The 23,406-nt window shown below is 39.6% G+C and overlaps 1 protein-coding gene across 1 annotated transcript in view; it reads left to right on the forward strand.

Moving 5' to 3' along the window:
* PDXK (pyridoxal kinase) overlaps positions 1 to 22,055 on the forward strand; it is a 58,653-nt gene extending 36,598 nt beyond the window's left edge. The window contains exons 4-11 of the mRNA XM_048492804.1: positions 754 to 837; positions 3,499 to 3,545; positions 5,014 to 5,099; positions 5,642 to 5,687; positions 7,472 to 7,583; positions 8,887 to 9,023; positions 10,320 to 10,386; positions 13,103 to 22,055. Of these exons, the coding sequence (XP_048348761.1) occupies positions 754 to 837; positions 3,499 to 3,545; positions 5,014 to 5,099; positions 5,642 to 5,687; positions 7,472 to 7,583; positions 8,887 to 9,023; positions 10,320 to 10,386; positions 13,103 to 13,215 (692 nt within the window). The 3' untranslated portion in view covers positions 13,216 to 22,055. The remainder of the gene's footprint in view (positions 1 to 753; positions 838 to 3,498; positions 3,546 to 5,013; positions 5,100 to 5,641; positions 5,688 to 7,471; positions 7,584 to 8,886; positions 9,024 to 10,319; positions 10,387 to 13,102) is intronic.
* The last annotated feature ends 1,351 nt before the right edge of the window (positions 22,056 to 23,406 follow it).

Here is a 23,406-nt window from a genome sequence, read left to right on the forward strand (position 1 = left end):
GTTTGTAGGTAGCAGCTGGTTAGATTTTTTTTTCAGTTTGAACCAGCATTATTTTTCAGAAGAAACAGGGTATTTACTGCTCATAAATAACCTTTTTAAGAAACCCTGCCCAACCCCGATTCTCTCTCTCTTTTTTTGTCATCCATACATATACCAGTCAAGCTCAGAAACAGGAGAAAGATGAAATTGCCAACTGTTTAATTTGTGATATCTGATTCAGATATGGACATGAACGATTCTGTATTCAGCATGTGAACTGGCTGCAAGCTAGTCATGAAACTTGGAGGGCAGGAATTACTTGGCTTTTCACCAGAAAGAAATTTGATGAATAGGAGGTCAACTTGAAATCTTGCTTGGAGTACACTCTTAATTTGTTTTTTCAAAAGCTGTTGAAAACAACAGATTCACATGTCTGTGCAGATCAGCTCTAATGTTCCAGACTCCTCATAGCTTTCATACAGAACAACAAAGGGCCAGTGTGAAGAATCTCTGGTGCTGACCAGCCACTTATTTTCCATGGGTCATGGCAAGCTGGTCATCTGAAATGTTTAACACAGGCATGGAAAGAGATTTGGTATGTCATGGACATCTCTTTGTTGTGGGCTAAGTGGCAGCTTGTTGAAGAGTGCTTTGTGATCATGGCAAACCCTCAAATGTGCTAGTTTGGCATACGCAGAAACTGGGGCAAAAACACGTGAAGTTTACATGAGAATTTTTTTTCCAAATATAATTTTCTTTCTCATCTTTTCAAAGGCTACACAAGAGACAAATCATTTCTTGAAATGGTGGTTGATATTGTCAAAGAGCTAAAGCAACAGAACTCCAAACTGGTGTATGGTAAGTTTCTGAGGAATAATTGATTCAATTTATGTTATTTAATTGGTTGCCCTCCCAATCATTCTCTCAAGGTTGAGGGAGGGCAAAACTTTTTAAAATATGTATAGGAGTTGAAAGAAAATGGTTTGGATAAATCAGTGTGGTGTAGTGGTTAAGAGCAGGTGCACTCTAATCTGGAGAACCGGGTTTGATTCCCCACCCTGAGCTTTACCCTGAGCTCTTTCAGCCCTACTCACCTCACAGGGTGTTTGTTGTGGGGTGGGGTGGGGGCGAGAAAGGGAAAGGAGATTGTAAACCCCTTTGAGTCTCCTTACAGGAGAGAAAGGGGGGATATAAATCCAAACTCTTTTTCTTTTCTCTTCTAAAACCATTGTCATAATAGCAACCTGCCTTGAGTTCTTTTGGTGGGGAAAGACAAGTTAGAAAGATCTTAAGTAAATAAATAGCAAATACATGCATACACAGGTACTCCTGAAAAAATTGTATAAGGCAATAAAATGGTGCAAATAAGTTTCCAGCTCATGGATTACATTGTCTGACCACAAGAAGAGATTAATTTCTCTGATGTCTAAGTGGGACTTGGCAGTTATCCTCTCATTGCTTAGCTTCTCTGATGACAAGTTAGCAGTTAAGGGGAGGGGGTGATAAGGAGAATTTGTTTTCATTTAGTCCCTGTTGAACTATTGCCCAGTTGTCCAGGAGCTCCTGGATGAGATCTTGTTGATACAGCTAAGTTGAATATTAGTTTTTCAGGAAGTATCTGGTTTTCTCAAGTGATTTTTTAAAGAAAATCTTTTCAGGTTAGTGCTGATCATTAAGCATTTACCTGACATCATAGAGCAAATCCACATCAGTAATTTTGTTGCCTATTTACTATCGCTTTATAGAACTACTTCTTTCACAGATCAACATTAGGGCAAAAATTATTCACCGTAACCACTATAGAAGTTCCTGTTCATGGCCTTCTGTGCAGACCCACATGGAACTTCACATGTGCCGGGCCAGCCATGGTAGAAGATTTATAAACTTCAGTAAGATCCCTCTAGAAACTCTTCAAGTGTTCCCTCCTCCCTGTATTAGGTAGGAAGATCTCCTGCCCAATCAAAGGTGAAGCCTGGAGGGAGTACTTCCCTCAGTTCTCTTCTTGCTGCTGCTGGTTGAGTGTGGGATTGTGTTTTCTGTGGTAACTTTATTGGACTGTTCTGTTACTATGGAGCAGAAAGGTGCCTTGTTTAAGAAATGTTCTAAATGTGGAGGCAAGGTGGCAAAAACATGATGGTCTTACCGATTGCCTCCTGTGTTTTGGGGAAGGGCATATTCCTCCAGCATGTAAAGACTGTGCACAGTTAACACCTGAGGCTTTGACTGTGAGGACATCTCGTATCAAGACCGCTCTTTATTAATGTTCCCTTGGCCCAGATAAATCTGAAAAAAATTATCAAAGTTCATAAAAAATCGGCTTCACTGTCTTTGACGCTGACTGTTGCTTTGGGAGCTTCGACAGCTGCTTCGGTGCATACCTCCTTGCTCCCAGTGTTGAAGAAATCTGTCAAGAAAAGGTCTTTTCTTAGACGGTAGCCAAGATTAGGGAGGATTGGTTGTCCTGTATCTTATTGCACTTTACTGGAGCAGGCGGCTGGGGTTCCCTCTGCTACACAGAATGGCCAAGGGGAAGGTGTACTTCTTCCCAGAAGCAGACAATCTGCTTCTGAGCAGAAGGGCTCACCATCACAATATTCCTTCCCTCCACCTGGCAGCCTGGTTGATACATCACTGAGCAGTTCACCCGACAGGGTTGAGGAGGTTTTGGTCTCTGCTGGGAAAACTCCGCTTGTAGATTATATGAAGTGGAGGCGTTTTTGTGATTAGGCAGAGGCCAGGAATATTGATCCTGTGACTTGTTCCTTTCAATTGATATTTGAATATTTATTGTCATTAAAAGACTGTAATTTGACCAATTCAACTGTCAAGGTACATTTGGCCGCTATTTTAGCTTTTCACTTTAACTCTAATTCATTATTTTCTCACGCCTTCAGCGCTAAGCTTTTGAAGGGCCTTGGTAATCTTCTACCACAAGTTAAAGTACCTGTGCGACAATGGAGTCTATCACTGGTGCTATCCCACTGCCTGCTTGTTTAGCTTGCTACTCTCCCAAGTGGGTCTGCACAGAAGGCCACAAATAGGAAGAACAATGTTACACCTATCTGCAACTGTTGTTCATAGAGTGGTTTTCTGTGCAGGCACACATACCCTCCCACTGGCCCCATATTGCTGTGTTACACCAATGGTGGGATTGACTTTTGTTGGATGTATATATTTTGATGTGGCGGGTGGCAGAGAACTGAGGGGAGTTCTCCCTCCTCCCTCCTGGCCTTGCCTAAGATTGGGCAGAAGATTTTCCCTCCTAATGCAAGGGGGAGGGGAAGGGAGCACTTGGAGAGTTTTTTAGAAGGATCTTACTGAAGCTGACAGATCTACTGTGGCTGACCCTGCGCATGCGCAGTCCCATATATGCCTGCACAGAAGACCACTCTACGAACAACAATTACAGGTGAGTGCAACATTATTTGAAATGAGACTAGCGAAGTTTGTTGGCTGTTTGTTCCTTTTAAATGTTTTCTTGTAGCAATATTATTTTTCCACATTAATTTTCTCCTGCAGTGTGTGATCCTGTGATGGGTGACACGAAGGATGGAGAAGGCTATATGGTTAGTATTTCTGTTTTTATAACAATGTTGTTATGCCCAAGGAACCATATCAAATCATATTGGGCTCTGGATTTGGTGTCTATCTTAGGAAGAAGCAGGATATTTCTTAAGCTCTCCTTTCATGTTCAGCTCTCATTAAATTATTGCCAGTTTTCAATACAACCGACATTGGCTTTCCTTAATTATATGGAGGATGCTGAAGACTATCCTCAGCAACAATTGTGGCCTAAATAATTCTTCATGCTAAGAGATCCTGGCAATTTTGTCCACGCCTTTGCAAGGTCTTTTTCCTCCTCCTCTGGAATTTTGCAGGACGAATTTTCAGAAATTGGCCCTTTCAGCACAAATCTCCCCAAACGTTTGGAAAACATTTTCAGTCTCCCCCTTTACCACATTGTATGTCTGCACTCACCCCTTTGAAACAATGAAAGACTGTCATTACATGTTTTTTCCCCTTTTTTGAGTTCGTTGATGAATGGATGCTTCAAGGCGTCACAGCTTTGTTCTTTTGATTTTCCATACCTTTGTATAATTGATGCTCAAAGATTAACCTCTTCCCCAATGAAAAAATCTCAAATAAATAATTGGAAAAACAGACAGGGGGGAACGGGAGGTGAGCTCAGAAAATGGCACCGAGGAGGAAGTCCAGGGAAAGCAGAGAGGTATGGAAAACATTTTAAAGTGAACATACAGCAGTGAAGCTGTTTTGAAAATGTTTTAGCCTAAAGATCGTTTTTAAAGGGGATTCACTGAAAATGTTTTGAGGCTGGGAATAAAATGTTTTCAGAACCAAAGGGTGAGAAAATGCAGAACTTCATAGAGGAAATGTTTTATTTCCTGCCTCAAAGCTTTTTAAAAGGTTTGTGTGGAAAGAGCCATTGTAAGGGAGACCTAAATCATCTACTACCCTGTGAGTGAGCAGTGAGTTTCCATTCTTGTTCAAGTGGAGGGGTACTATTTCCTTCTGACAGCACTCCCTTGTGCTTTATGGAACATCTCCCAAGAAGGACTCGTTCTAGACCTTGGGGAAGGTTGCAATTTAAAAATCCTCATGTACAAGCAGAACAGTTACTTTTGCTTCTTTAGGTCTTATATGTTAACAGAAGCTCAAAACTATTACTAAATAGTTATATGAAATTTAACAATCCCAGATAAAACTGGTGAAGGTTCATAAAATCAGATACACTGGTAAATGGATGCTCAAAACTTGGAAATTTAGATTTGTTTGTGGGTAGCCATCTAGAGGTTGTCAGCATTCAATATTGGCATTCACTAAATTTGGATATTCCCTGATTCAGAGATCATTACGTATTTGGGAATCTCTCCCGGTCTTGTATGCTTATGTCTAGGCTGAGCTGAGAGGGAGAACTGCTCATGAAACACAGAATAAACATATTTAACTTTTTGAAATGATCCAGTCAATCACCTAAACTTTCTAAAGCCAATATCCATTTTCCTTATTTTATAGTATGTTCCAACAGATCTCCTTCCAGTTTACAGAGACAAGGTTGTGCCTGTAGCAGATATAATAACACCTAATCAAGTTGAGGCTGAGTAAGTACTGCTTTCTCATATATTTTGAAGATTTAAAGGATAAAGTCAACCTGTGTTTCATTCCTACTCAGTGAGATAAATTGTCTTTTGGTAAATAAAAAAGGAGTTGGAGATCTCTTGAATTCTAGAAACTGTACTAGGGTTTCATTTTAAAAAAACTACATTAAAATGTACGTTGTTTTAAAATAATATTGACTATGTACTTAAAGAGCATGGAAGATGTACAGTCTTTCTGTGGTTTTCACAGGTTCACGTTTAATCAGAAATTATCTCCAAGTGTCACAGATCGGTTCACCTGGAGAAATGGCTGCTTTGGAAGGTGGACGTTATAGCATTATGTACCCATTGAAGTCCCTTCCCTCCCCAAATCCCGTCATCCTCAGGCTCTATCCCTAAAATCTCCAGGTATTTTCCAATGCAAAGTTGGCAACACTACACATAATGCCAAACTAAGAGTGAAAATGTGATGTTCAGAGCCTGCTGAACGACCCAGCCATTTTTTAAAGTAGCACACTTGTAAAATGTTCTTTCCTCCTCTGTAGGTTACTCACTGGTAGAAAGATACGGACTGAAAAAGATGCTATAGAGGTAGGTGACGTGGAGCCCAGACGTTTGTATATCAGTAAATGTTTAGTGTTCTTAAACCCCATTTAAATGCTTTCATGGTCAAATGGGAACCTGTTTGATGAACTTGGGGCCCAGGAACTGCACAGAGCCAAATTTGCTATTGATGCAACCCCTACCATTTGCATTATTATGCTTAATTTTAAAAAGTGTTGTGCCTAATTAAAACAATCCAGTTTTAATTGCAAGATTGGCATGGGCACGTAGGCAAGATCCTACACAGTGCGGATAATTGAGTCTGCTGACTTGGCACAGTTTTTGCAGGTCATGAGCCAATCTGCAGTCTTGAAAACTGTGGTGAGTGATGGCTTTCAAACTGGGGCTGAAGCTTATGTAAATATTTATATTATCCATTAAAGATGGGGGAGAAGCATCCTACATTAGAAATGTTTACATTGTCTGTCAGGAAGGCACATACCTGCTGAAGAAAATAACTCAAAAGTGACTTCTACAGTGTAATACTACACAGTACTGCCCCCTCATGTCTGCATAGCAGCATTGTAATATTTCTCTTTTAGCATCTACCACAATGAACTTCCACTTTTCCATACGGTTACGTATATGGACCAGCCATTCTAATGCATTTCAGTAAGGAAATCTGGTAGTGCATTTATGTTTGTGTGAGGTTTCTGTTGGTTCTCACAGTGGACCTTTAGGTTCTTTTACTATTTCATATCCAAGATGAAATTCCTGACTCTCCTCTCAGGACATTTGTGCATTACCTGTAAGAACAGTTCACTCCTTGTGCCTTTGCCAGCTTCCACTATTTTTCACAGCACTGAAAAAATGGCATGCTCTGAGTCCACAGTTTCCAGTTCTTGTTTTAATATTCTCCCTTTCAGAGTAGATAATTTTGTCAGTGAATGAGTTGGAAAATTATGCCTTGAGGCTTCAATCCATGATGGAAAAAACATAATCCAAGACTGGGCGAATTGAGCTAGTGGCACACAGGTCGATGCTGCTACAATGATGTGGCAGTTGCAAAGTACTTCTTTACATTAAACGTGTTATATATTTTATCATAATAATTAAGTGCAGTTATTCCAGTTGCATAATAGCACACCGTTGTTATTTGAATGGTGTGACAGAAAACTACATTCATAGTTGTGTAGTATTAACATGGCACCATGTTGTGTTGAGTGGCCCGTGGTTGGAAGTCTCACTGGCCTCAGTTTTCTGCCATGGAGTTTTTAATGTGCACAAAGTCTAAAGATACAATTACTGGATACAGGGGTGTAGATACTCCAGCAATCCATTTAATCTACTGCAGTTGGTTTCTGGAGTACTTTTGCTGATATGTGACCTTACCTAATTGGTCTAATAAACATCCTCATGCCATGAATAACAGGAGCCCTGACCTCTGCTGCTCTATTTCTTGCAAAGCCAAGGTTTGTGCTTCTCCCCAACAGCAGGAAGAACTGACAATTTGTTACAGCTATCTTTCTTCCCCCCCCCCCCCTACTTTTTAAAATGCTCTGAGAGTCACTAGGGAATATCCCTGTTGTATTACATTGTTAATTATAGTGCCTTTGCCATTTTTAGTCACTAATGGAAAGAAGTCTAGGTTAAGTAGTCGTTTTATTTATTGATTTATTTACATACTTATTGATTGATTGATTGATTGATTGGATTTATATCCCACCCTATCCTCGTGGGCCTTGCTATCTGATGGCTTAATAAGCTGCTAAACTGCACTGACACTCATTCATAATAACTAGTTCTGTTTATTTCTTTTAATCCGTGGAAAGGTAATGGATATACTCCATAATATGGGACCAGAGACTGTAGTAATCACCAGCTCAGACCTTCAGTCACCTTCAGGAAATGATTACCTGATAGCATTAGGAAGCCACAGGAGAAGTAAGTCATGATTGTTTTTTTAAGGGAAAAGGCTTAACTTTAAACTTTAAGTCCACTAAAAATTACTGCATTCTTTCCAGTTTATCCGGTCTTAGTTTACATGCAAATTCTTTTTGATTGGACATCATGCAGCATCTGTGCTTGATGGTTTATGAGTAGATAATTTTTCTTTTCACCTGCAGCACACTCCCTTTTTCCTGTTGTTTCTTTTAAGATATTACTTAATACTCTTCCATTTTGCTATAAGTTATCACAGTTTAAAGGGTGCAGTTAAGGCAAAAGGGAAACAAATTAGAACATCTTTCATTATGCACTACCAATAAATCTCGAGGTGTCATGGCAGTTGAATTTTTTTATGGGACAAGATGTGACAGCTCACTCTGGCTTTTGTAGAATCCACTATCCAGCATCCAATCTCTTAATCACTGAATTCATGTCTCATTGTCACAGTTCTATGCACTTTCACTACTAAAAATTTAAGATTATTCTCTCAGGAAGTTCCAAATTTTGCACTGAATTCTGCAATATATTCTGCAATGTTAGTAACTTTGCATAATTTATTCTGGTTTTGCTTATTACAAGGAGGGGCAAGATACCCTTCAGGAAACTGGATTGGACATCTTATTGACTAAAGCTCTGGTTTTTGAGATCTTGTTAGATATGGCACAGAAACATGTTTTTGTAAAAAGAAAGAAAAAATTAAAATTTTAAGGAAGCTGAACTCTGTGCCTAATAGAGAGCTTTTTCTCTGCACTCACAGTATTCCAGTGTGCATGCTGCTGCCAATAATTCTCCAAGGGTGCTTCAGATTTTGGCCTGAAATCAATTTGGAGTGATGTATAAAATCATAGCACTGGGATGAGTTGGTAGTATCTGTCATGTGGGTGCTGTCTTATCTACCTGAGTCGACTGGGAAGGTAAAATTGTTCACACAGAAGGAAGCCCAGATGAATGGCTACAGTGGAGGTTTAAGCCAGCATTGCAGCAGCTGCATGGCTCAGACTGGCCATTGGTGCCATTGTTAAGTTTTGGCTCATGGTTATTTCCTCTTGCTCAGTGTCAGAGCAGAAGAGGCAGTGGGTGAGCCAATAAGACATCACTCACACTGCTGGCCAGATATGAACTGAGTGGCACCTGCAGGGCTAGTAGAGCTATTAGGCTTAACTGCTCCTGGCTGCCAATAATGTGCCATGGCAGTGACCCCCTCCAAGTTTTCCCTATAAGCTAAATGCCCAGTTTGTCCTTGAGTTAAAAGTTCCTGTTTTATGGCATGAGAAGAATAAATGTGTATCTCCCCGAACAGCTACAGCAAACGGCACTACAGTGACGCAGAGAATCCGAATGGAGTCTCCTAAGGTAGATGCTACCTTTGTTGGAACAGGGGACCTGTTTGCTGCCATGCTCCTGGCCTGGACACACAAACATCCAGACAACCTTAAGGTACAGATTCAATCCTCCTGGCATGTCAATGATGGCAGAAAAATATTCTTCCCTTTCTGTACTGAAAATTTTTACATCCCAGGTAGCTGGGAAATGAAAAGGAAAGGAGAAAATAGTACATGTGTCTGCAACCACTGCAAAAATAGGGCACTATTCTATCAGTTTTCATAGCCTGTTATTCTTTGACTCACTGTTAGTGGTTTACATATCAAAAGCAGAACCAGTTTTGCTACTACAGGACTGGTCACAAGAAAACTGTTACTTTCTCTCAAGACCCTTCCTGCCTCCCCGGAGGTTTTATCATGGGCACCCAGGGGAGTCCAGGAGACTGTTGCACCAAACAATTCCTGCTTATGCTTGCTTTGTTTAGAGATGGCTAATAACGCTTTATTTCCTTATCCAAACAGCACCTGACCCTTATCAGGGTTCCAACAGTAAAGAAACCGCACAGCCTGAGAACATTTTCGCTTTTGAAAAAGCTGTTAGAGGGAGGGGGTGCATCACGGGGGGATATAGACTGATGCTTAGTGTAAAAATGTTTGATTCAGCAAAAGCCCCATGGAATGTCCCTGTTTGTTTACTCTGATGCAATAAAGTGAACCTGATTATTGGCAGGAGGTCAAAGGGCATGACGCTTTCTTAGCGTCAGAGTCATTATCATTTGCAGAGTTGTCTCACTGCATGGCAATTTCAGCACTGCAATACTGCCTCAAACTTAAGGAAGCAAAAAACACTATAGAAGCAATTCAGTGTGGTTTTGTTTGTCACTTCATTTGTACCCCGCCTTCTTCTCTATTAGAGTGGTTTACATCACTCTCCATTCCTCCATTTTGTTCTTACAGTGACCTTATGGAGTAGGGTAGGGTGAGAGTGTGAGGTAGGCCTAAGGGTGCCCGGTGAGTTTCCGTGACAGCTTGTGATTTGAACCTGGATCTCCCAGGTCCTAGTCCAGCACTCTAACTGCTACACTACACTGGTAGAGATCTGATGTTCTAATCCAAAATGATGATCTTTCCCCTTACTATTCTGCTCCCTTTCTCTTTAGGCATAACTGAAAAACATATCCTAAATCAAAGGAAATTTACTTTTAATATCTGTTATCCAGAACTCGCTCCACAGCGTTCCTAGTGAAATGTCATTTAAATATGTCTGTCTGTCATAGGAATGTAATTTGTAGAGATCAGCTCTTTAACTTGCATTTTTCATCAGTGTCTTAAAGGTAAATAAAGTGATATTGTTAGTGGGCCAAGCAATAAAATGCAATGTAGAACTGAAAGCCTTTTCTGCCGATTACAGGTGGCTTGTGAAAAGACAGTATCAGCCATGCAGCATGTTTTGCAGAGGACCATCAAGAGTGCAAAAGGTAACCCATTTACATAATGTTTTGAAATTGCTGATTCCCTGTAACTGAGGTGTACGGTCGTTCATAGCTGCTGTGCTTACCATTAATAAGCCCAACTAAACTGCCTCTTCTCTTATCATGGTGGGGATATTTTATTTCCAGCAGCCTTGGAAAAGGCATTACACCTGACAAAATTGCTTTTATTTGACTACTAGCTCTTAAATTGTAGCCACTTGAACATTTTCCTGGCCTGTTTTCTTCTCTTTTAATTAAAGTTTTTTTCTAATTTTTTCTCCAAACTGCTGCTTTGGCAACCAGGACAGTCACAGCAATCACAGAATCTTCCAGCAGGGATTCTCAAGTCACGGTCCAACATCAAAGTCAGGGAACCAATAACACAATCCAAATGCAAGGCCAGAAGGGAGGCCAAGGTCTCAGTCCAGGGCCAAAGCACATGATCCCAAGGCAGGGTCCAAAAGCAGTCCCAAGGTCAGATAACAAGGTACCACAAGCAATCTCAAGCAGATCACACAATTAATGGGGCTGTCAGCAAGGCTGCAGGCACACTGATTGCACACTCCCTCTAGCCTCACTGAAGCCGTATATAGGATGTTTCCCTGCAAGTGAGTCTGATCCCATGTCAAGTTCCTTTCAACAAACTGAGTCAGCTCCTTTACTCATGAGAAGAAGTGGGCCAGATCCTGCAATGACCTGTTGGTATCTCTTGGCATTCTCTCAGCAGAGGGGAAATGTTAGGCTGTCGAGGGCATACTCCACCTGATCCAAGCCTCAGCCTTGTCCTTCACCTCATTACTCCTGCGGTCCTTTGGTGGGTCTGATGGTAGGTGGATCCATCTTGGAACCTTCTGGCATGAGGCCTTGCTGGCTCAGAGGGTGGAATTGGTACTGTTGAGGCTATGAGACACTAGGCCCACCAAGTTGGTCTGACAAGGCAGGGCCTCGGGTCTAATTGCCCTCCTCCTCCTCTGATGAGATTATATGAGACAGTAAAATGATGCAGCTAATCTTTACCCCAAAATAACCTGGAAATTCTTCATCTGAGAAAACTTATTGCTATTTTATTTTTAATTTTGAAGCATAATCATAACACTTGGCATTCTGTTTCATCTCTTTTTTTTTTTTGGATTTTGGCACAGCTGCCCTTTTTCCCCACATGGATTTTGCCAAAGGGTTGAAGTTACTGGGGTGGCTCCTCCCTTTCTCTCCCACTTTGCTGAAGAAAGGGGCTCTTCCTCCAGCCTAAGGAATCTTTTGTTGAAGGATGACCCACTTAAGCTGAAGGAAGGCTCCTTTGAAGACAATTTGATCCACACTTATTGTAACTGGAATGTTTTGAAGAATAAAAAGAACTCTTCACAATGTGTTTTGTTTTAATAATATCAGAACGTAGCCATGCTGTTCTACAGTAGAACATAGATTCAAGTCCAGTAGCACCATACAGAGACCAACGACCATTTCAGGGTATAAACTTTTGAGAGTCAAAACTCCTGTCTCTGACAAAGGGAGCTTTGACTCTTGAAAATTTATACTGTTGACCTCTTAAGGTGCTACCAGACTCAAATCTGGCTCATTTATTAGTGGAAACTCTTATCTGACCATGAGGTCCTTAAGTTTAATCATCTTACTTTTGTTCTTGAGCCTATAATAATTAGATCTGCTACATTTTATGACAAATACACAGGAAGATGTCTTGCCGATTTTTTACTGTATAAGACTGCTAAATTGAATCAGTATAATATTTTGTTATAGAATTCAGAATTAAAGAAATCATGTTGGCGGAGTTTTTTTTATTTTATGTATTATCAAAAATACCAATACAAGCTAAGGCTTTGGATCCAGCAGCCACACTGCAGATTAAGGAGTTCCTGGGAGCTGATGTTCTTGCAGAATCATTACATGTTTGAAATTGGAGTTTTGAAGTATTACTTTTCCTTCAGACCTTCTGATATTGCCCGTTTACAACCCTTTTTCTCAGCTGTGCATTTTTAAAAAATGTTCCACAGTTCTCTACCTGTAAAGACACCATACAAAAGGCATCTCACAATGCAAGGAAAAACTACATCAATTAATGAGCTGTTGGCTGTTGTGTTACTGTTTTCAAATTGTTGTGCATTGGTCTGTAATAATCCTGCGCCAGCACATTCCAAGGTCACTCTAGCCTGTCACACCTTTTTCCACATATTGTTCCTTTTTATTTCGATGTTTTCCGTTGCCAGCCTCTGAAATAGCCAACAGCATGCATGAAATGAATGTGTCTGCTTTCAGTAGAATGGGTCATGATAACCTAGTATAGATACAGAATTTCTGCCTGGACCTGCCAGAGCTGTGCAGCTGTTACCAGGCTGATGCAGGATGGAAGTCAATCTCCATGAAGTTCTCACCATTTGTATATTGAAAAGATGCCCATCCTGTGCAAACTCTGCATGGACATGACTAAGTTCTGATGGGGACTGAAGGTCTTTGATTGGTCTTTCAAAGGTCTTTTATATTGTTTAACCTTTAAACTGTTGAGGATTTACAGAGCTACCATTCTAGAGCTGAAATGCAGCTTGAACTCCTTACTGCAATCTATGAATAACAACAGATGGTGCAAAACATGAGAGTGGCACCAAAGTGAGAGGGTTACGCTTTTCTTCTACACTGTTCATGTTAAAAGTAAATGTCCATAGAATTTCAGTGTCTTTCTCCCCTCCCCCCCCCCTTTTTTATTTCAAAGAACAAGCTGGAGAAGGAAACAGGCCTAATTCAGCCCAGCTGGAACTGAGGATGGTCCAAAGCAAAAAGGACATAGAAAATCCAGAGATAATAATAACTGCTACTGTGTTATAAAGGTTGTGTATCTCCTAACAACGCACAATGTTATTGATGTCCTCATTTTCTTTCCTGTAAATTGTAATGTTTGCCTTAGATCTGTGACAGAAACCTGACTTCCATGAAATATTGCCCAGCATAGATGAGATCCACTACCAAGCACATGTGCTGGCCTTGCTTGGATTAAGAAGGAAAAAAATAAGTTAGGTGTATTATAACTCTCTCCCAGGTCTCAAAATGGCTGTCAGATTACTTCAGTCATGTTATGAACCCTGGACATGGGAGAACAAGGTTTCCTGCCTTGCCAAAGACTTTCAGACTGCATTTGTCAGTGGAATGACTGGCTGGAGTATATATACTGTGGTAAAGTATCAGGTGCCAACTCGGTTATCTTTTCCCTTACGCGAAGAGGTTTGGTAGCACACTGCAATGTTCAGTACCTCAACCACTCTGGAATACAATGTAGAGGAGATTCAGGGGAAGGACAGGGCAGGGTCTGAAGACAATTTGCTTTTAGCTACTTTGCATAGGCCTTATTTTTACACCACCATATTTCCAAGATCTGCTTCCATTTCTGTTCTGTGAATAAATGCAAGACTCCACTGCCCAGAGGTGCTAATCCTTTAATCTCAAACAACCAAAAGTATCCCATGTCACTTTTTTGTCGCACCCCCCCCCTTTTGATTTCTCCAGAAAGAAATGCAGCTGAGAAAAGGAAATGATTCTACCTCTGACAGAATGTTGCTTGTTTCCATTTTATCAAAAGACCTGTAAACTGTAAATTTCCTTAACTAGTACTTACTATAACACATAAATATTCCAGTATATCTGTTAAGATTATGAGATGAGTGAAAGTCGATTGTTAAGACCAATTTACTGTTTATGATCATAGATGAAGACGAACCCCTTGTGTTCTCTTGCATCATTCAGACAGTATAATAAAAAAAGAACCATATAATCAGTCGGTCCCACCAAAGGCACAATACATTAAACATTACTGTTGCACAATCTACATGCATTTTCAAGAACAGTTGAGCAGGAATCCCATGCAAATTACTAGAAATTAATGTTGGATATGCCACAGTTTTGAGGAATTGCATCCAAAGTTATCAGCCATCCCTGAGTAGATCAATTATCGAGATATAACATATCTCTCTCTGTGGATTTTAAACACTTACTTATAAAATGTCACTCTTTAAAAAGTTAATCAATGCACTTCTGTAAAGATTAAACATGCTCCGAATAAAAAGCCTTGGACTTTATAATGTGCAATAATCCCTTTAAAGTTATCAAAATAGCATCCATGCCTTTTAGTTGCCAATAGTTTCTCTCAGGACTCTGCATGTTCTATTTAGAAATTCAATCCTGATATTCCTAGCTTCCCATTCTGACTGTATTTTTCATGAACTGTTATGGACAAATTGATTTTTATGTTATTCCTCTTGACTTGTTTCTTGGGGTGTAACAGGGTATCAAAGGAATCCATGCTTGGAGTGCATAGCACTCTAAAACATGTGTAAACAATGTTCTTCCTTGACACGGAAGCCAGACTTCCTTATCATTCTTTTTCTGTTAGAATGTTTTAAAATAAGATTCCTGCCAATGTGTAATTCTGCCATTAAATGTTTATTACTTGTTTATTTAGAAAATGTATGTGCCATATCTCCAGAGACCTGCTCGAGTCAGATGGAGGCTATTTGTAGGCCTTGAAGCACCTTTGTATGTCTCCTGTACATCCTCTTAAAATGTTGACACTTCCAGTTTTCCCTTATTAAAATCCTCAAGTTTCCTATCCTCACAATTTAAGAACTAAGTTTGATAGTTAACCCTCTCAGTATAACCCTCACCATCAAACAATTCCTCCAGCTGTATCAGAGCAATGTAATGCCTGCTGAGATTTTTTAATACAGAAAAAAACATTTCTCACAGAATGTTTAGCCACAGGTTAACATAAAAGCAGCTTATAGTTATGTGTGCAGGACTGTTAGTCTAGAATTGCCTGATAGATATTTTGAATGACTGCATCCCTTGTGTGCCTTCCTGCTATCTTATTCCTGGCCACCTCTACCCAGTTTTGAAGCTGATTTGACTTCTACAATTTTTTTAGCATAATTTATTCATCCAGTTAAAGGAGGTGGCTTCATCATAGCACAGATCTAAGAGGAGAGGAGACATAGTTGGTTCTCTTCCCTTTGGGGAGTCCTGGTTTCTGATTGTGTTAGAGCTCATGAAACGGTAAAGTACAGGAGACTTGTATGGTATCTCCCCATTCTTCCATGTAGCATTTGAATAAACCAGCTACCCTAGGTAATAACACCTGGGCTTCTTATAATAGGACCAGGAAGGTAAATATATATTTTACACATATTCCCATATTACTTTGAACTAACTCTACCTTTGCAATATGCCATTAGAATTGGCATTTACAGCTGATTTCCTCTGTCTTCCTGTCAGCAGATGTGAGGTAAACTATAGACAGATTTTTAGCAAATCAGAGAGAAATATCTTTAAAATATATCTTTAAAAAGCTGCTTTCCTCTGTCTTCCCATCAGCTGGTCTGAGGTAAGCTACAGACAGATTTTTAGCAAATCAGAGAAAATATCTTTAAAATATATCTTTAAATATATATGATAAAAACACTCTCTACCTTTTCCCACTGAGTGATTAATGTCTGTAATTTCTGGCATACTCTGACGATTAAAATCATCCTTTTCATTAACATACATTTAAGTACCAAACTTTACTGCTACTACCTAACTGTCACTACTGCCATGAAGTAATTTTTTAGCAATAAGAACATGGGTGGCATAGTACCCACCTGTTCTGTGAGATTCCAGCCCTTTTCATGCTGAGAGAGCCAAGCAAAGTTTTCTCATGGAGATGTGACATACACTGCCATAACCGCATATCCAACTAATTCTTGTAGCTTAGAGGTATGTCACTATTAAGCAAAAAAAAAAAAAATCATCATGAGATCCATTACATCACTGAAAGATTTCTGCTTGCAAAATGGGGCTTTCCCACATCATTCCTGCTGCACCCTCCGAAAATTCTGCATGGTCAGAGGGATTTCCAGGAATGTCTTGGAGAGGTGCCATTGGAAAATGAAATCTGTTAGAATTGCGGGCCCCACCCCACATAAAAGAAAGTGCCTTCTGCTTGCACAAGCAGGGGTTTAAATACAACCCTCAGTTAAGAAACAGATTTAATTTTTCAGTCAACCGATCAGCATAACCACTCTTGCTGATTATTGAATGTCAGTGCTGAATATTCCAGTGATAAAGAACTTTATTTCACTTATGGCATGCCAAACTGACATTTCCAGTGATCTGTGAAGACTTGGAAACTAAAATGATTCAACCTTGTGGTTGGCTGGATCTAGACCGCATGTCAACCTAGCTCCTTGGTACACCATGGAGCTGCAGATAATGAAGTAGGAGCTCAGATGACTAGAGAGAGTTTGGCAAAGTACTCATGGCAAAGCTGCAAGAGCATCTTACAGGACATCTATAAAATCCTATGAGGTAGCAGTGAAGGGCTCTAAAAAATTTTTTTGGATAGCTTCCATTGCATCAACAAGTTCATGCCCAGGACAATTATTTAGGGTAATTAGGTCCCTTATATCCCTCTCAGAGGGGTCTCAAAATATTAATGATTCAGCAGCCAGCTGTGAGGCATTTGCAAGCTATTCCACAAAGTCCTATTGCTCTGTCAAGACCTTCTCGCCAATGAACGAACTGGATGCCCCTTGGCCATCTTCAGGTCCTATCTGGGACAATTTCAGCTGGCTCCTGGGCTGATATTGACAGAGTTTTGGCTGCTGTGAGGCCCACCACTTGCTTCTTAGCTCCATGCCCATTATGGCTGGTTGAGGCCAGTAGTGATGGAGTACAGGATCCCTTGGTAGACATTTCCCAGAAAAGCCCTTAAGCTAACTAGTTGCCCAAAGCAAACAAGTTTCAGATCTTTAAAAAAAACACAAGGAAAATTCTGTTTCTAAAAATGGAAGAGACCATTGTCATTACAAGTCCAGTACTGAGGACTGATATCCATCACTACTGTAGAATCTGAATCAACGGCCTCTTCTGCACATGCAGAATAATGCACTTTCAATCCACTTTCACAATTGTTTGAAAGTGGATTTTGCTGTTCCACACAGTAAAATCCAGCTGCAAAGTGCATTGAGAGTGGATTGAAAGTGCATTATCCTGCATGTGCAGAAGGGGCCCACGTTTTAAGACAGAACTATGCTTTTGACTTCAAAGAGTACAACTCTGTTTAGAATGGCACCATAAAGGGAGAATCATTAAGGAATACCTTCTTTATTGTAGATTTTGTTACTGCTTTGGTTTTGAAGGCATTTTCTCTGATACACTTTGTGCTGCACTTAAATCTGAATATTTTAGGAACATATATAAGCAATACTCTGCATGAATTTAGCACAATCCTGTCAGACTAATACACACAAGGTTTCAAATGATTCTGGGAAGTAGAAACAAGCATTTAACGTTTATTAAGCGTTTATTTCCCTGCCAACTTCACATTTCAACATGTTAGTTTAAAGGAACAAGCATCTCGTAGGGGCCGTGTCCCATTTACAGACCTATCTATAGGGTAGCCTTAGGCTCAAAGATTTGCAGTCCATCAAGTTTACCAGAAAGACTTATACTTCAGAGTACCAACCCCCTCCAAGGTGCCACTACAGTCCTCATGATCGCCAATTCAAGTCTGTGTCTTCTGCCCCAGTGTGTGAATATCTGTGCTTTTGCAGAGGATAGATGCAGTGGTGGAGAAAAAAGAAAATATGGCCATGTCAGAGTCTGCAGATATTTGTACTTCAAAAAACAGTGAGATGGATGTCTTTAGAGAGATTCCACCTAAACATTTGGAAGAACTTTCTGACTGTCAGGGCTGTTCGACAGTGGAATTTCCTGCCTTGGAGAATGGTGGAGTCTCCTTCTTTGGAGGTTTTTAAATAGATGATCATATGTCAGGAGTGCTTTGATTGTGTGTTCCTCCATGGCAGGGGGTTGGACTTGATGGCCCTTGTTCTCTCTTCCAACTCTGATTCTAAGGTTCTGAGTGAAAGATAAGATTTTATTGTAGTGAATCTTTGTTTACCACAAGCCTCTTGAATTGTTTTCTGGAGAACCAAACAAATCTTAGGATATAGCCTACTTCTTTCCACTGACCCCACAAGAACAAGAGAGACCCAGCCTGGCTAGGATTGGGCTCAAAATAATGCTGATTCATTAAACAAATTAGTACAGGCATAAACAACTTGGCCAATAGGACTAAGCAAATACTGCAATAGTTTGTCTGAACAAAATGGAAAGCTGGCATTGTCATATAGTGTAGCTCATTTATGTTTAATACATTTTGTAAAGATTCTCACAATGTTCCCTTTGCAGCTGTATTGATTATTTTATTTCCTCATGGAGCATAAGGGGCGAATGTCACATGCAAATGCATGCAACAGGGTCTGAATCCTATTCTTAAAAAAAAAGCTTCCGAAAGGGGTGTTTTGAGCAGGGCAGGAAAATGATTAAACACCATCAGCTACTTTACCACTCAAAATTTCCCCCCTGCCGAAAGCTGTTTTTCTTTAAAAATAAATAAATGAGCATCAGGCAATCGTTACATGCATTTACACAGGACATTTAGTTAGCCCATCAGCAGGACCAAAACTCATGTAAAATGAAATATCTTCTGAGCTTGAATCCAGCTTTATTGTCCCCATAATTCTTTCTACTATTCTTGAGCATAAAGACATATGATACAAGCAAATAGAAACTGTCATGTGTGGAAACTTAATCACTCCTGCTTTTAACATGCTTTTACCAATTCTATATTAAATATTGATTTATGTTTTAGTTATTTGCCAGATTGCATTAAAATACCAGAAATCTGTAATCAGCGCAATATAACAAAATGAAGAGGACCAAGATTTCTAGCTAAAGATACTGCCTTGTTAAGAGTAAACTTATATGTATCCTGATTGGATAGTGTTAATTCATTGTTTGTCTGGTCTGTTGCAGTGATTGTAAAAGTCTCCTAATTTGCAATATGTGGCGAGAAAGATTGTAATAAAATATCTATGTTTAATAATACTGTGCATAACTATTGTTAAATCCTATTTTGAATATGTTTGGCCAGTTCAGAACTAAACTAAACAAGATCAGTTTGATAGTGTTGATAAATCGGGTACTTTTATTTAAGTTTTATTGCTATTGGAAACGAACACTTATTGTTGGAGGGACACACATGCAAATATCTAAACGAAACTATGGTATTACCAAGGGAAGCATTGACAGAGCCCATGCAGACGAACCAAACTATCCCAGGGGCACACTGAGCCCTGTGCACACATTTTCTTGTGCATATTTTTGCTGTGTAACGAAGAACAGGATCCTGTGCCAGAAAGAAGTGGCTCTGATGCCAGTCTTGGAGTCTATGCATGAACGTTTGTATGTACATATGGCTTCATGCAAATATTCTATCAAATGTGCAGTAGAGTAATTCCCATTGCCTCCTTTGCATTACTAAACGTTTGCCCAGGGCTTTGGTCTTCTGTGTTCGCATAAGTGAACATTTTAGCACACATCAAGTATATGATAAAATGTGTGGAAAAGCGTGACAAAATATTAGTGTCAAGATTCATAGGTTTCTAAAGAAATGTTAAGAAGTTATACTGCAGTTAATGACAATGGTAGCTGACAAATAAGAGATTCTACCCAGACTAATTTGTGACAGGTTTAATTCCTCCATTTGTGGGAGATCTTTATTTCATGATTGAATAATTTAAAAATTCCATCTCAGAAGAAGTCAGAGGGCCATAGACTGTTGTGATTAGACAGAAATACTTCGCATTCAAATATTTAGTATCAGAATGGTTGGGGAGAATGTATAGTGATGTCATTCCTGCAAGAGGGATTTGACTGTATAAATGGATTCCTTGTTCCCCTGTGAGGATTTCTTGAAGAAGGATCTCTGGCTCAGGAGAGCTAAAAACCTCTAGTGGAGAGAGATGGAATTAGGTTCTGCAGCAGGAATTGGTAAACCTCCCCCCCACACACACACACCCCTCCTATTTCACAGAGCCAAATTACATGTGACATTGGAGTTGTGTGATTTGGTCCCAAAAGTAGCTGCGGAATACTAGAGAAGGAAAGGTTAACTTCTCTCCACCATCTGTACACCATTTGCTCATCTGAAAATAGCCTCACAGAGCTGCTTTTAGTCCAGATAGGTACCCATTGTGCCTTCCCTTAACAGAGCTTAAAGCAGCTGAGGAGGGTCAATTCTACATGTAGGAATAGTCCAGGATAAAGAACTAACCCCAGTTTCCTCAGTACCACAACCAAAGGGGGCCTCTTAATCCCCCTCATACTGGTAGTTGCGTTTTAGGGCCAAATTACAACTCTGGAATGCCAGTCACATGTTTGTCACTCCTTGCCTTAAGGCACCTGGAAAAGAGATACTGTAGGTGGTGTTTAGTCTACTGATGGTCTAAATTTTGGCCTGAATATTTCTTACTCTCCAGTGTGATCCTAGTCATAGATCATTCTCCTACCTAGGTCCAACTTCTTCTTGTCCTCCCCAGTTCTTCACAAGGGAGAATGAATGTTGATGGCGCAAAGGCTGAATCCAGGAGCTTTTTTCTACTGCATTCTGAAAGAAGCACATTGCCTAATTGGATGCTGCACTGCCTATGCACTGACTGTAACTGAAATGTCATAGATTGTGGGAATAAGCCACAGAATTTTAGCTTAGTTAAAATCCTAACGTTCTTTGGTTAAAATATTCAGTGTAGGCAAGTGCATTTAAAATATGAAGATATGTCCTTGGAAATGGCATTTACAGGAGAACTAGCAAAATTAATAAGAGAAATGAAAAGAAAGTATGGCATATGCTCTTATGATTATCCCAGTTCTTTCACAGAGCTCTGCAAAACTCTAATCCTAGTCCTAAATGATGCGACCCATGATACTTTCCATGCAACTGATTTCTAACATTCCAAGCCTTCCGGCCTATGTGCTTTTGTGGCAAAAAAAGATGTATTCCCAAACTGGAGGTAATTAAAGGCCATAGTTTGGAAGGGAAATACTGTATTTTCAGAACTAACTACAACAAGGCTGTGCCATATGTTAGTAAGTGGAAATTACATGTATTATTTGCATATTGCCTTTTCATTCCATTGCTGATTAGAATAATAATGTGTCTAGGAGAATGTGGCATGTATACTGTGTGTGTGTATGTTTGAGGTTTTAGTTGTAGTGGGGTAGAATTTGAGGGCTGGCTGTGCAGGCCTTCAGAAGGGAAATAAAATATATTTTTATAGACAGCCGTATGATTTTAGGTTTCAGTAGTGCTGTATCAGCCGCTTACAGGAATGTCAAACTGCAAGAGAGAATAAAAGAGTGTGGCTGTACAATATGAGAAAGATAGTTCAATCAATCCTAACAGCCCTGGATGGATTTAATAAATAAACAAATAAATAAAGATGCCTTTGAAATATATTTTTAGCTCTAAAATATTAGATGGAGAAATATTTACAAGCAAACTTTCTATGTATTTGACATTTGTGTAGTGCTTTGTATTGAAATAATTGATCTGTTGTATGTTTCTATCTCTTCTTAATTGTTCTTGGGTTGTAGGGACAAGAAGTAGATGATGAATAATTTTTATCCCAGAAAAAAAATCTCTGTGGTGTGCAACTATGTATAATGTTGGTGGCCTAATGAAAAATGTTGTGTTTGTATACTTTCTGGTTGGCACATGTGACTTTTATCCATTTTTGTAGTAAAGTTTACATGCTAAACTGTGTAGGAAGATGATAATAAAGTAAATGAATTAAGTAAAGGCCAAGTGCTAATTACTATTGAACTAAGAACTACAATGTGTGAATTGGTTTAAAATAAATGCTGTTGTGTTCCACCTCTTGTGATGCAATAGAGAAAGGGGAGGGGGGCTTCTGCACTTTCAGGTGTGCCCTGTATATTTTTCAGATTTCTTAAGGCTGAGATGGTGCATTTCATGAATGGAAGGGTATAACTTCTTGTAGCTGGTGGCCAGAGTAGCCCATGGCTTTTGCAGGGCTTCCCTGTCTCTTACTGATATAGTGGTGGGAAAATGCAAATGGTTAGGAACTGTTTTTTACATTCTTATGTTTGCCCTGGCCAAGTGCCATGAAAGTAAAAAATAAGCAGAGAGCAAGAACATACCCCAAACAGTTTTTAAATCAGGGGAGGAGACGCTAGCATGAAATAAATGAAATAACTGATACAGTGTTCAGCAGATGGGTAGAATCATCAGCACTGTATAACAGCTGGGGTGGATAATTATCTTTGGTATGATAATTGCAGTGTCACAGGCATATACCACATCATGGAAAATATACAAAAAAAATACTGGTTCTGGTGGGTTTTCCGGGCTGTGTGGCCATGGTCTGGTGGATCTTGTTCCTAACGTTTCGCTGCATCTGTGGCTGGCATCTTCAGAGGTGTATCACAGAGGGAAGTCTGTTACACATTGTTACACAGACTTCCCTCTGTCATACACCTCTGAAGATGCCAGCCACAGATGCAGGCGAAATGTTAGGAACAAGATCCACCAGACCACGGCCACACGGCCTGGAAAATCCACAACAACCAATTGAATCCGGCCGTGAAAGCCTTCGACAATACAAAAAAATAAATAGTTTATTAATTTTTGCTTTCCTTGTATAAAAAGAGCATAGCTTAGTGGTAGAATATCTGTTTTTCATGCAGATGTTCCACACTTCACTCCCCATCATCTCCAGTTAAAAATCCAATGAGCTATCCACTGTCTGGAGTAAAAACAGGATATAAATATTTTAAATAAATAATTTTAAATATAAATATGCCAAATTTAGTACTTTTTCAGTCTATTTTGTAAATCTAATGCTATTTATAATTAGGAATGTTAAAAAAATAGAATCACAGTATACACTTTCATTTTTAAACAGATGTTAATGAAAGAAAATCCCACTATTATTGTCCTAAAGCCTTTGACCACTGAGATATTTTAACATTTGTTGCTAAGGTAGAAAAGAATGCTACCTGGTGAGGCTCCAAACAGTATTTTGTTGTTTTTTGTTTGCCCACTAAGCTGTTAATCTGGTTTGTGAACCAAGAAGACATCTGATCATTCTGATGAAGCCTGACTTTGATTTGTTAAGGCCCTGC

This window comes from Sphaerodactylus townsendi, linkage group LG04, assembly GCF_021028975.2.
Source record: "Sphaerodactylus townsendi isolate TG3544 linkage group LG04, MPM_Stown_v2.3, whole genome shotgun sequence".
Taxonomy (NCBI): domain Eukaryota; kingdom Metazoa; phylum Chordata; class Lepidosauria; order Squamata; family Sphaerodactylidae; genus Sphaerodactylus; species Sphaerodactylus townsendi.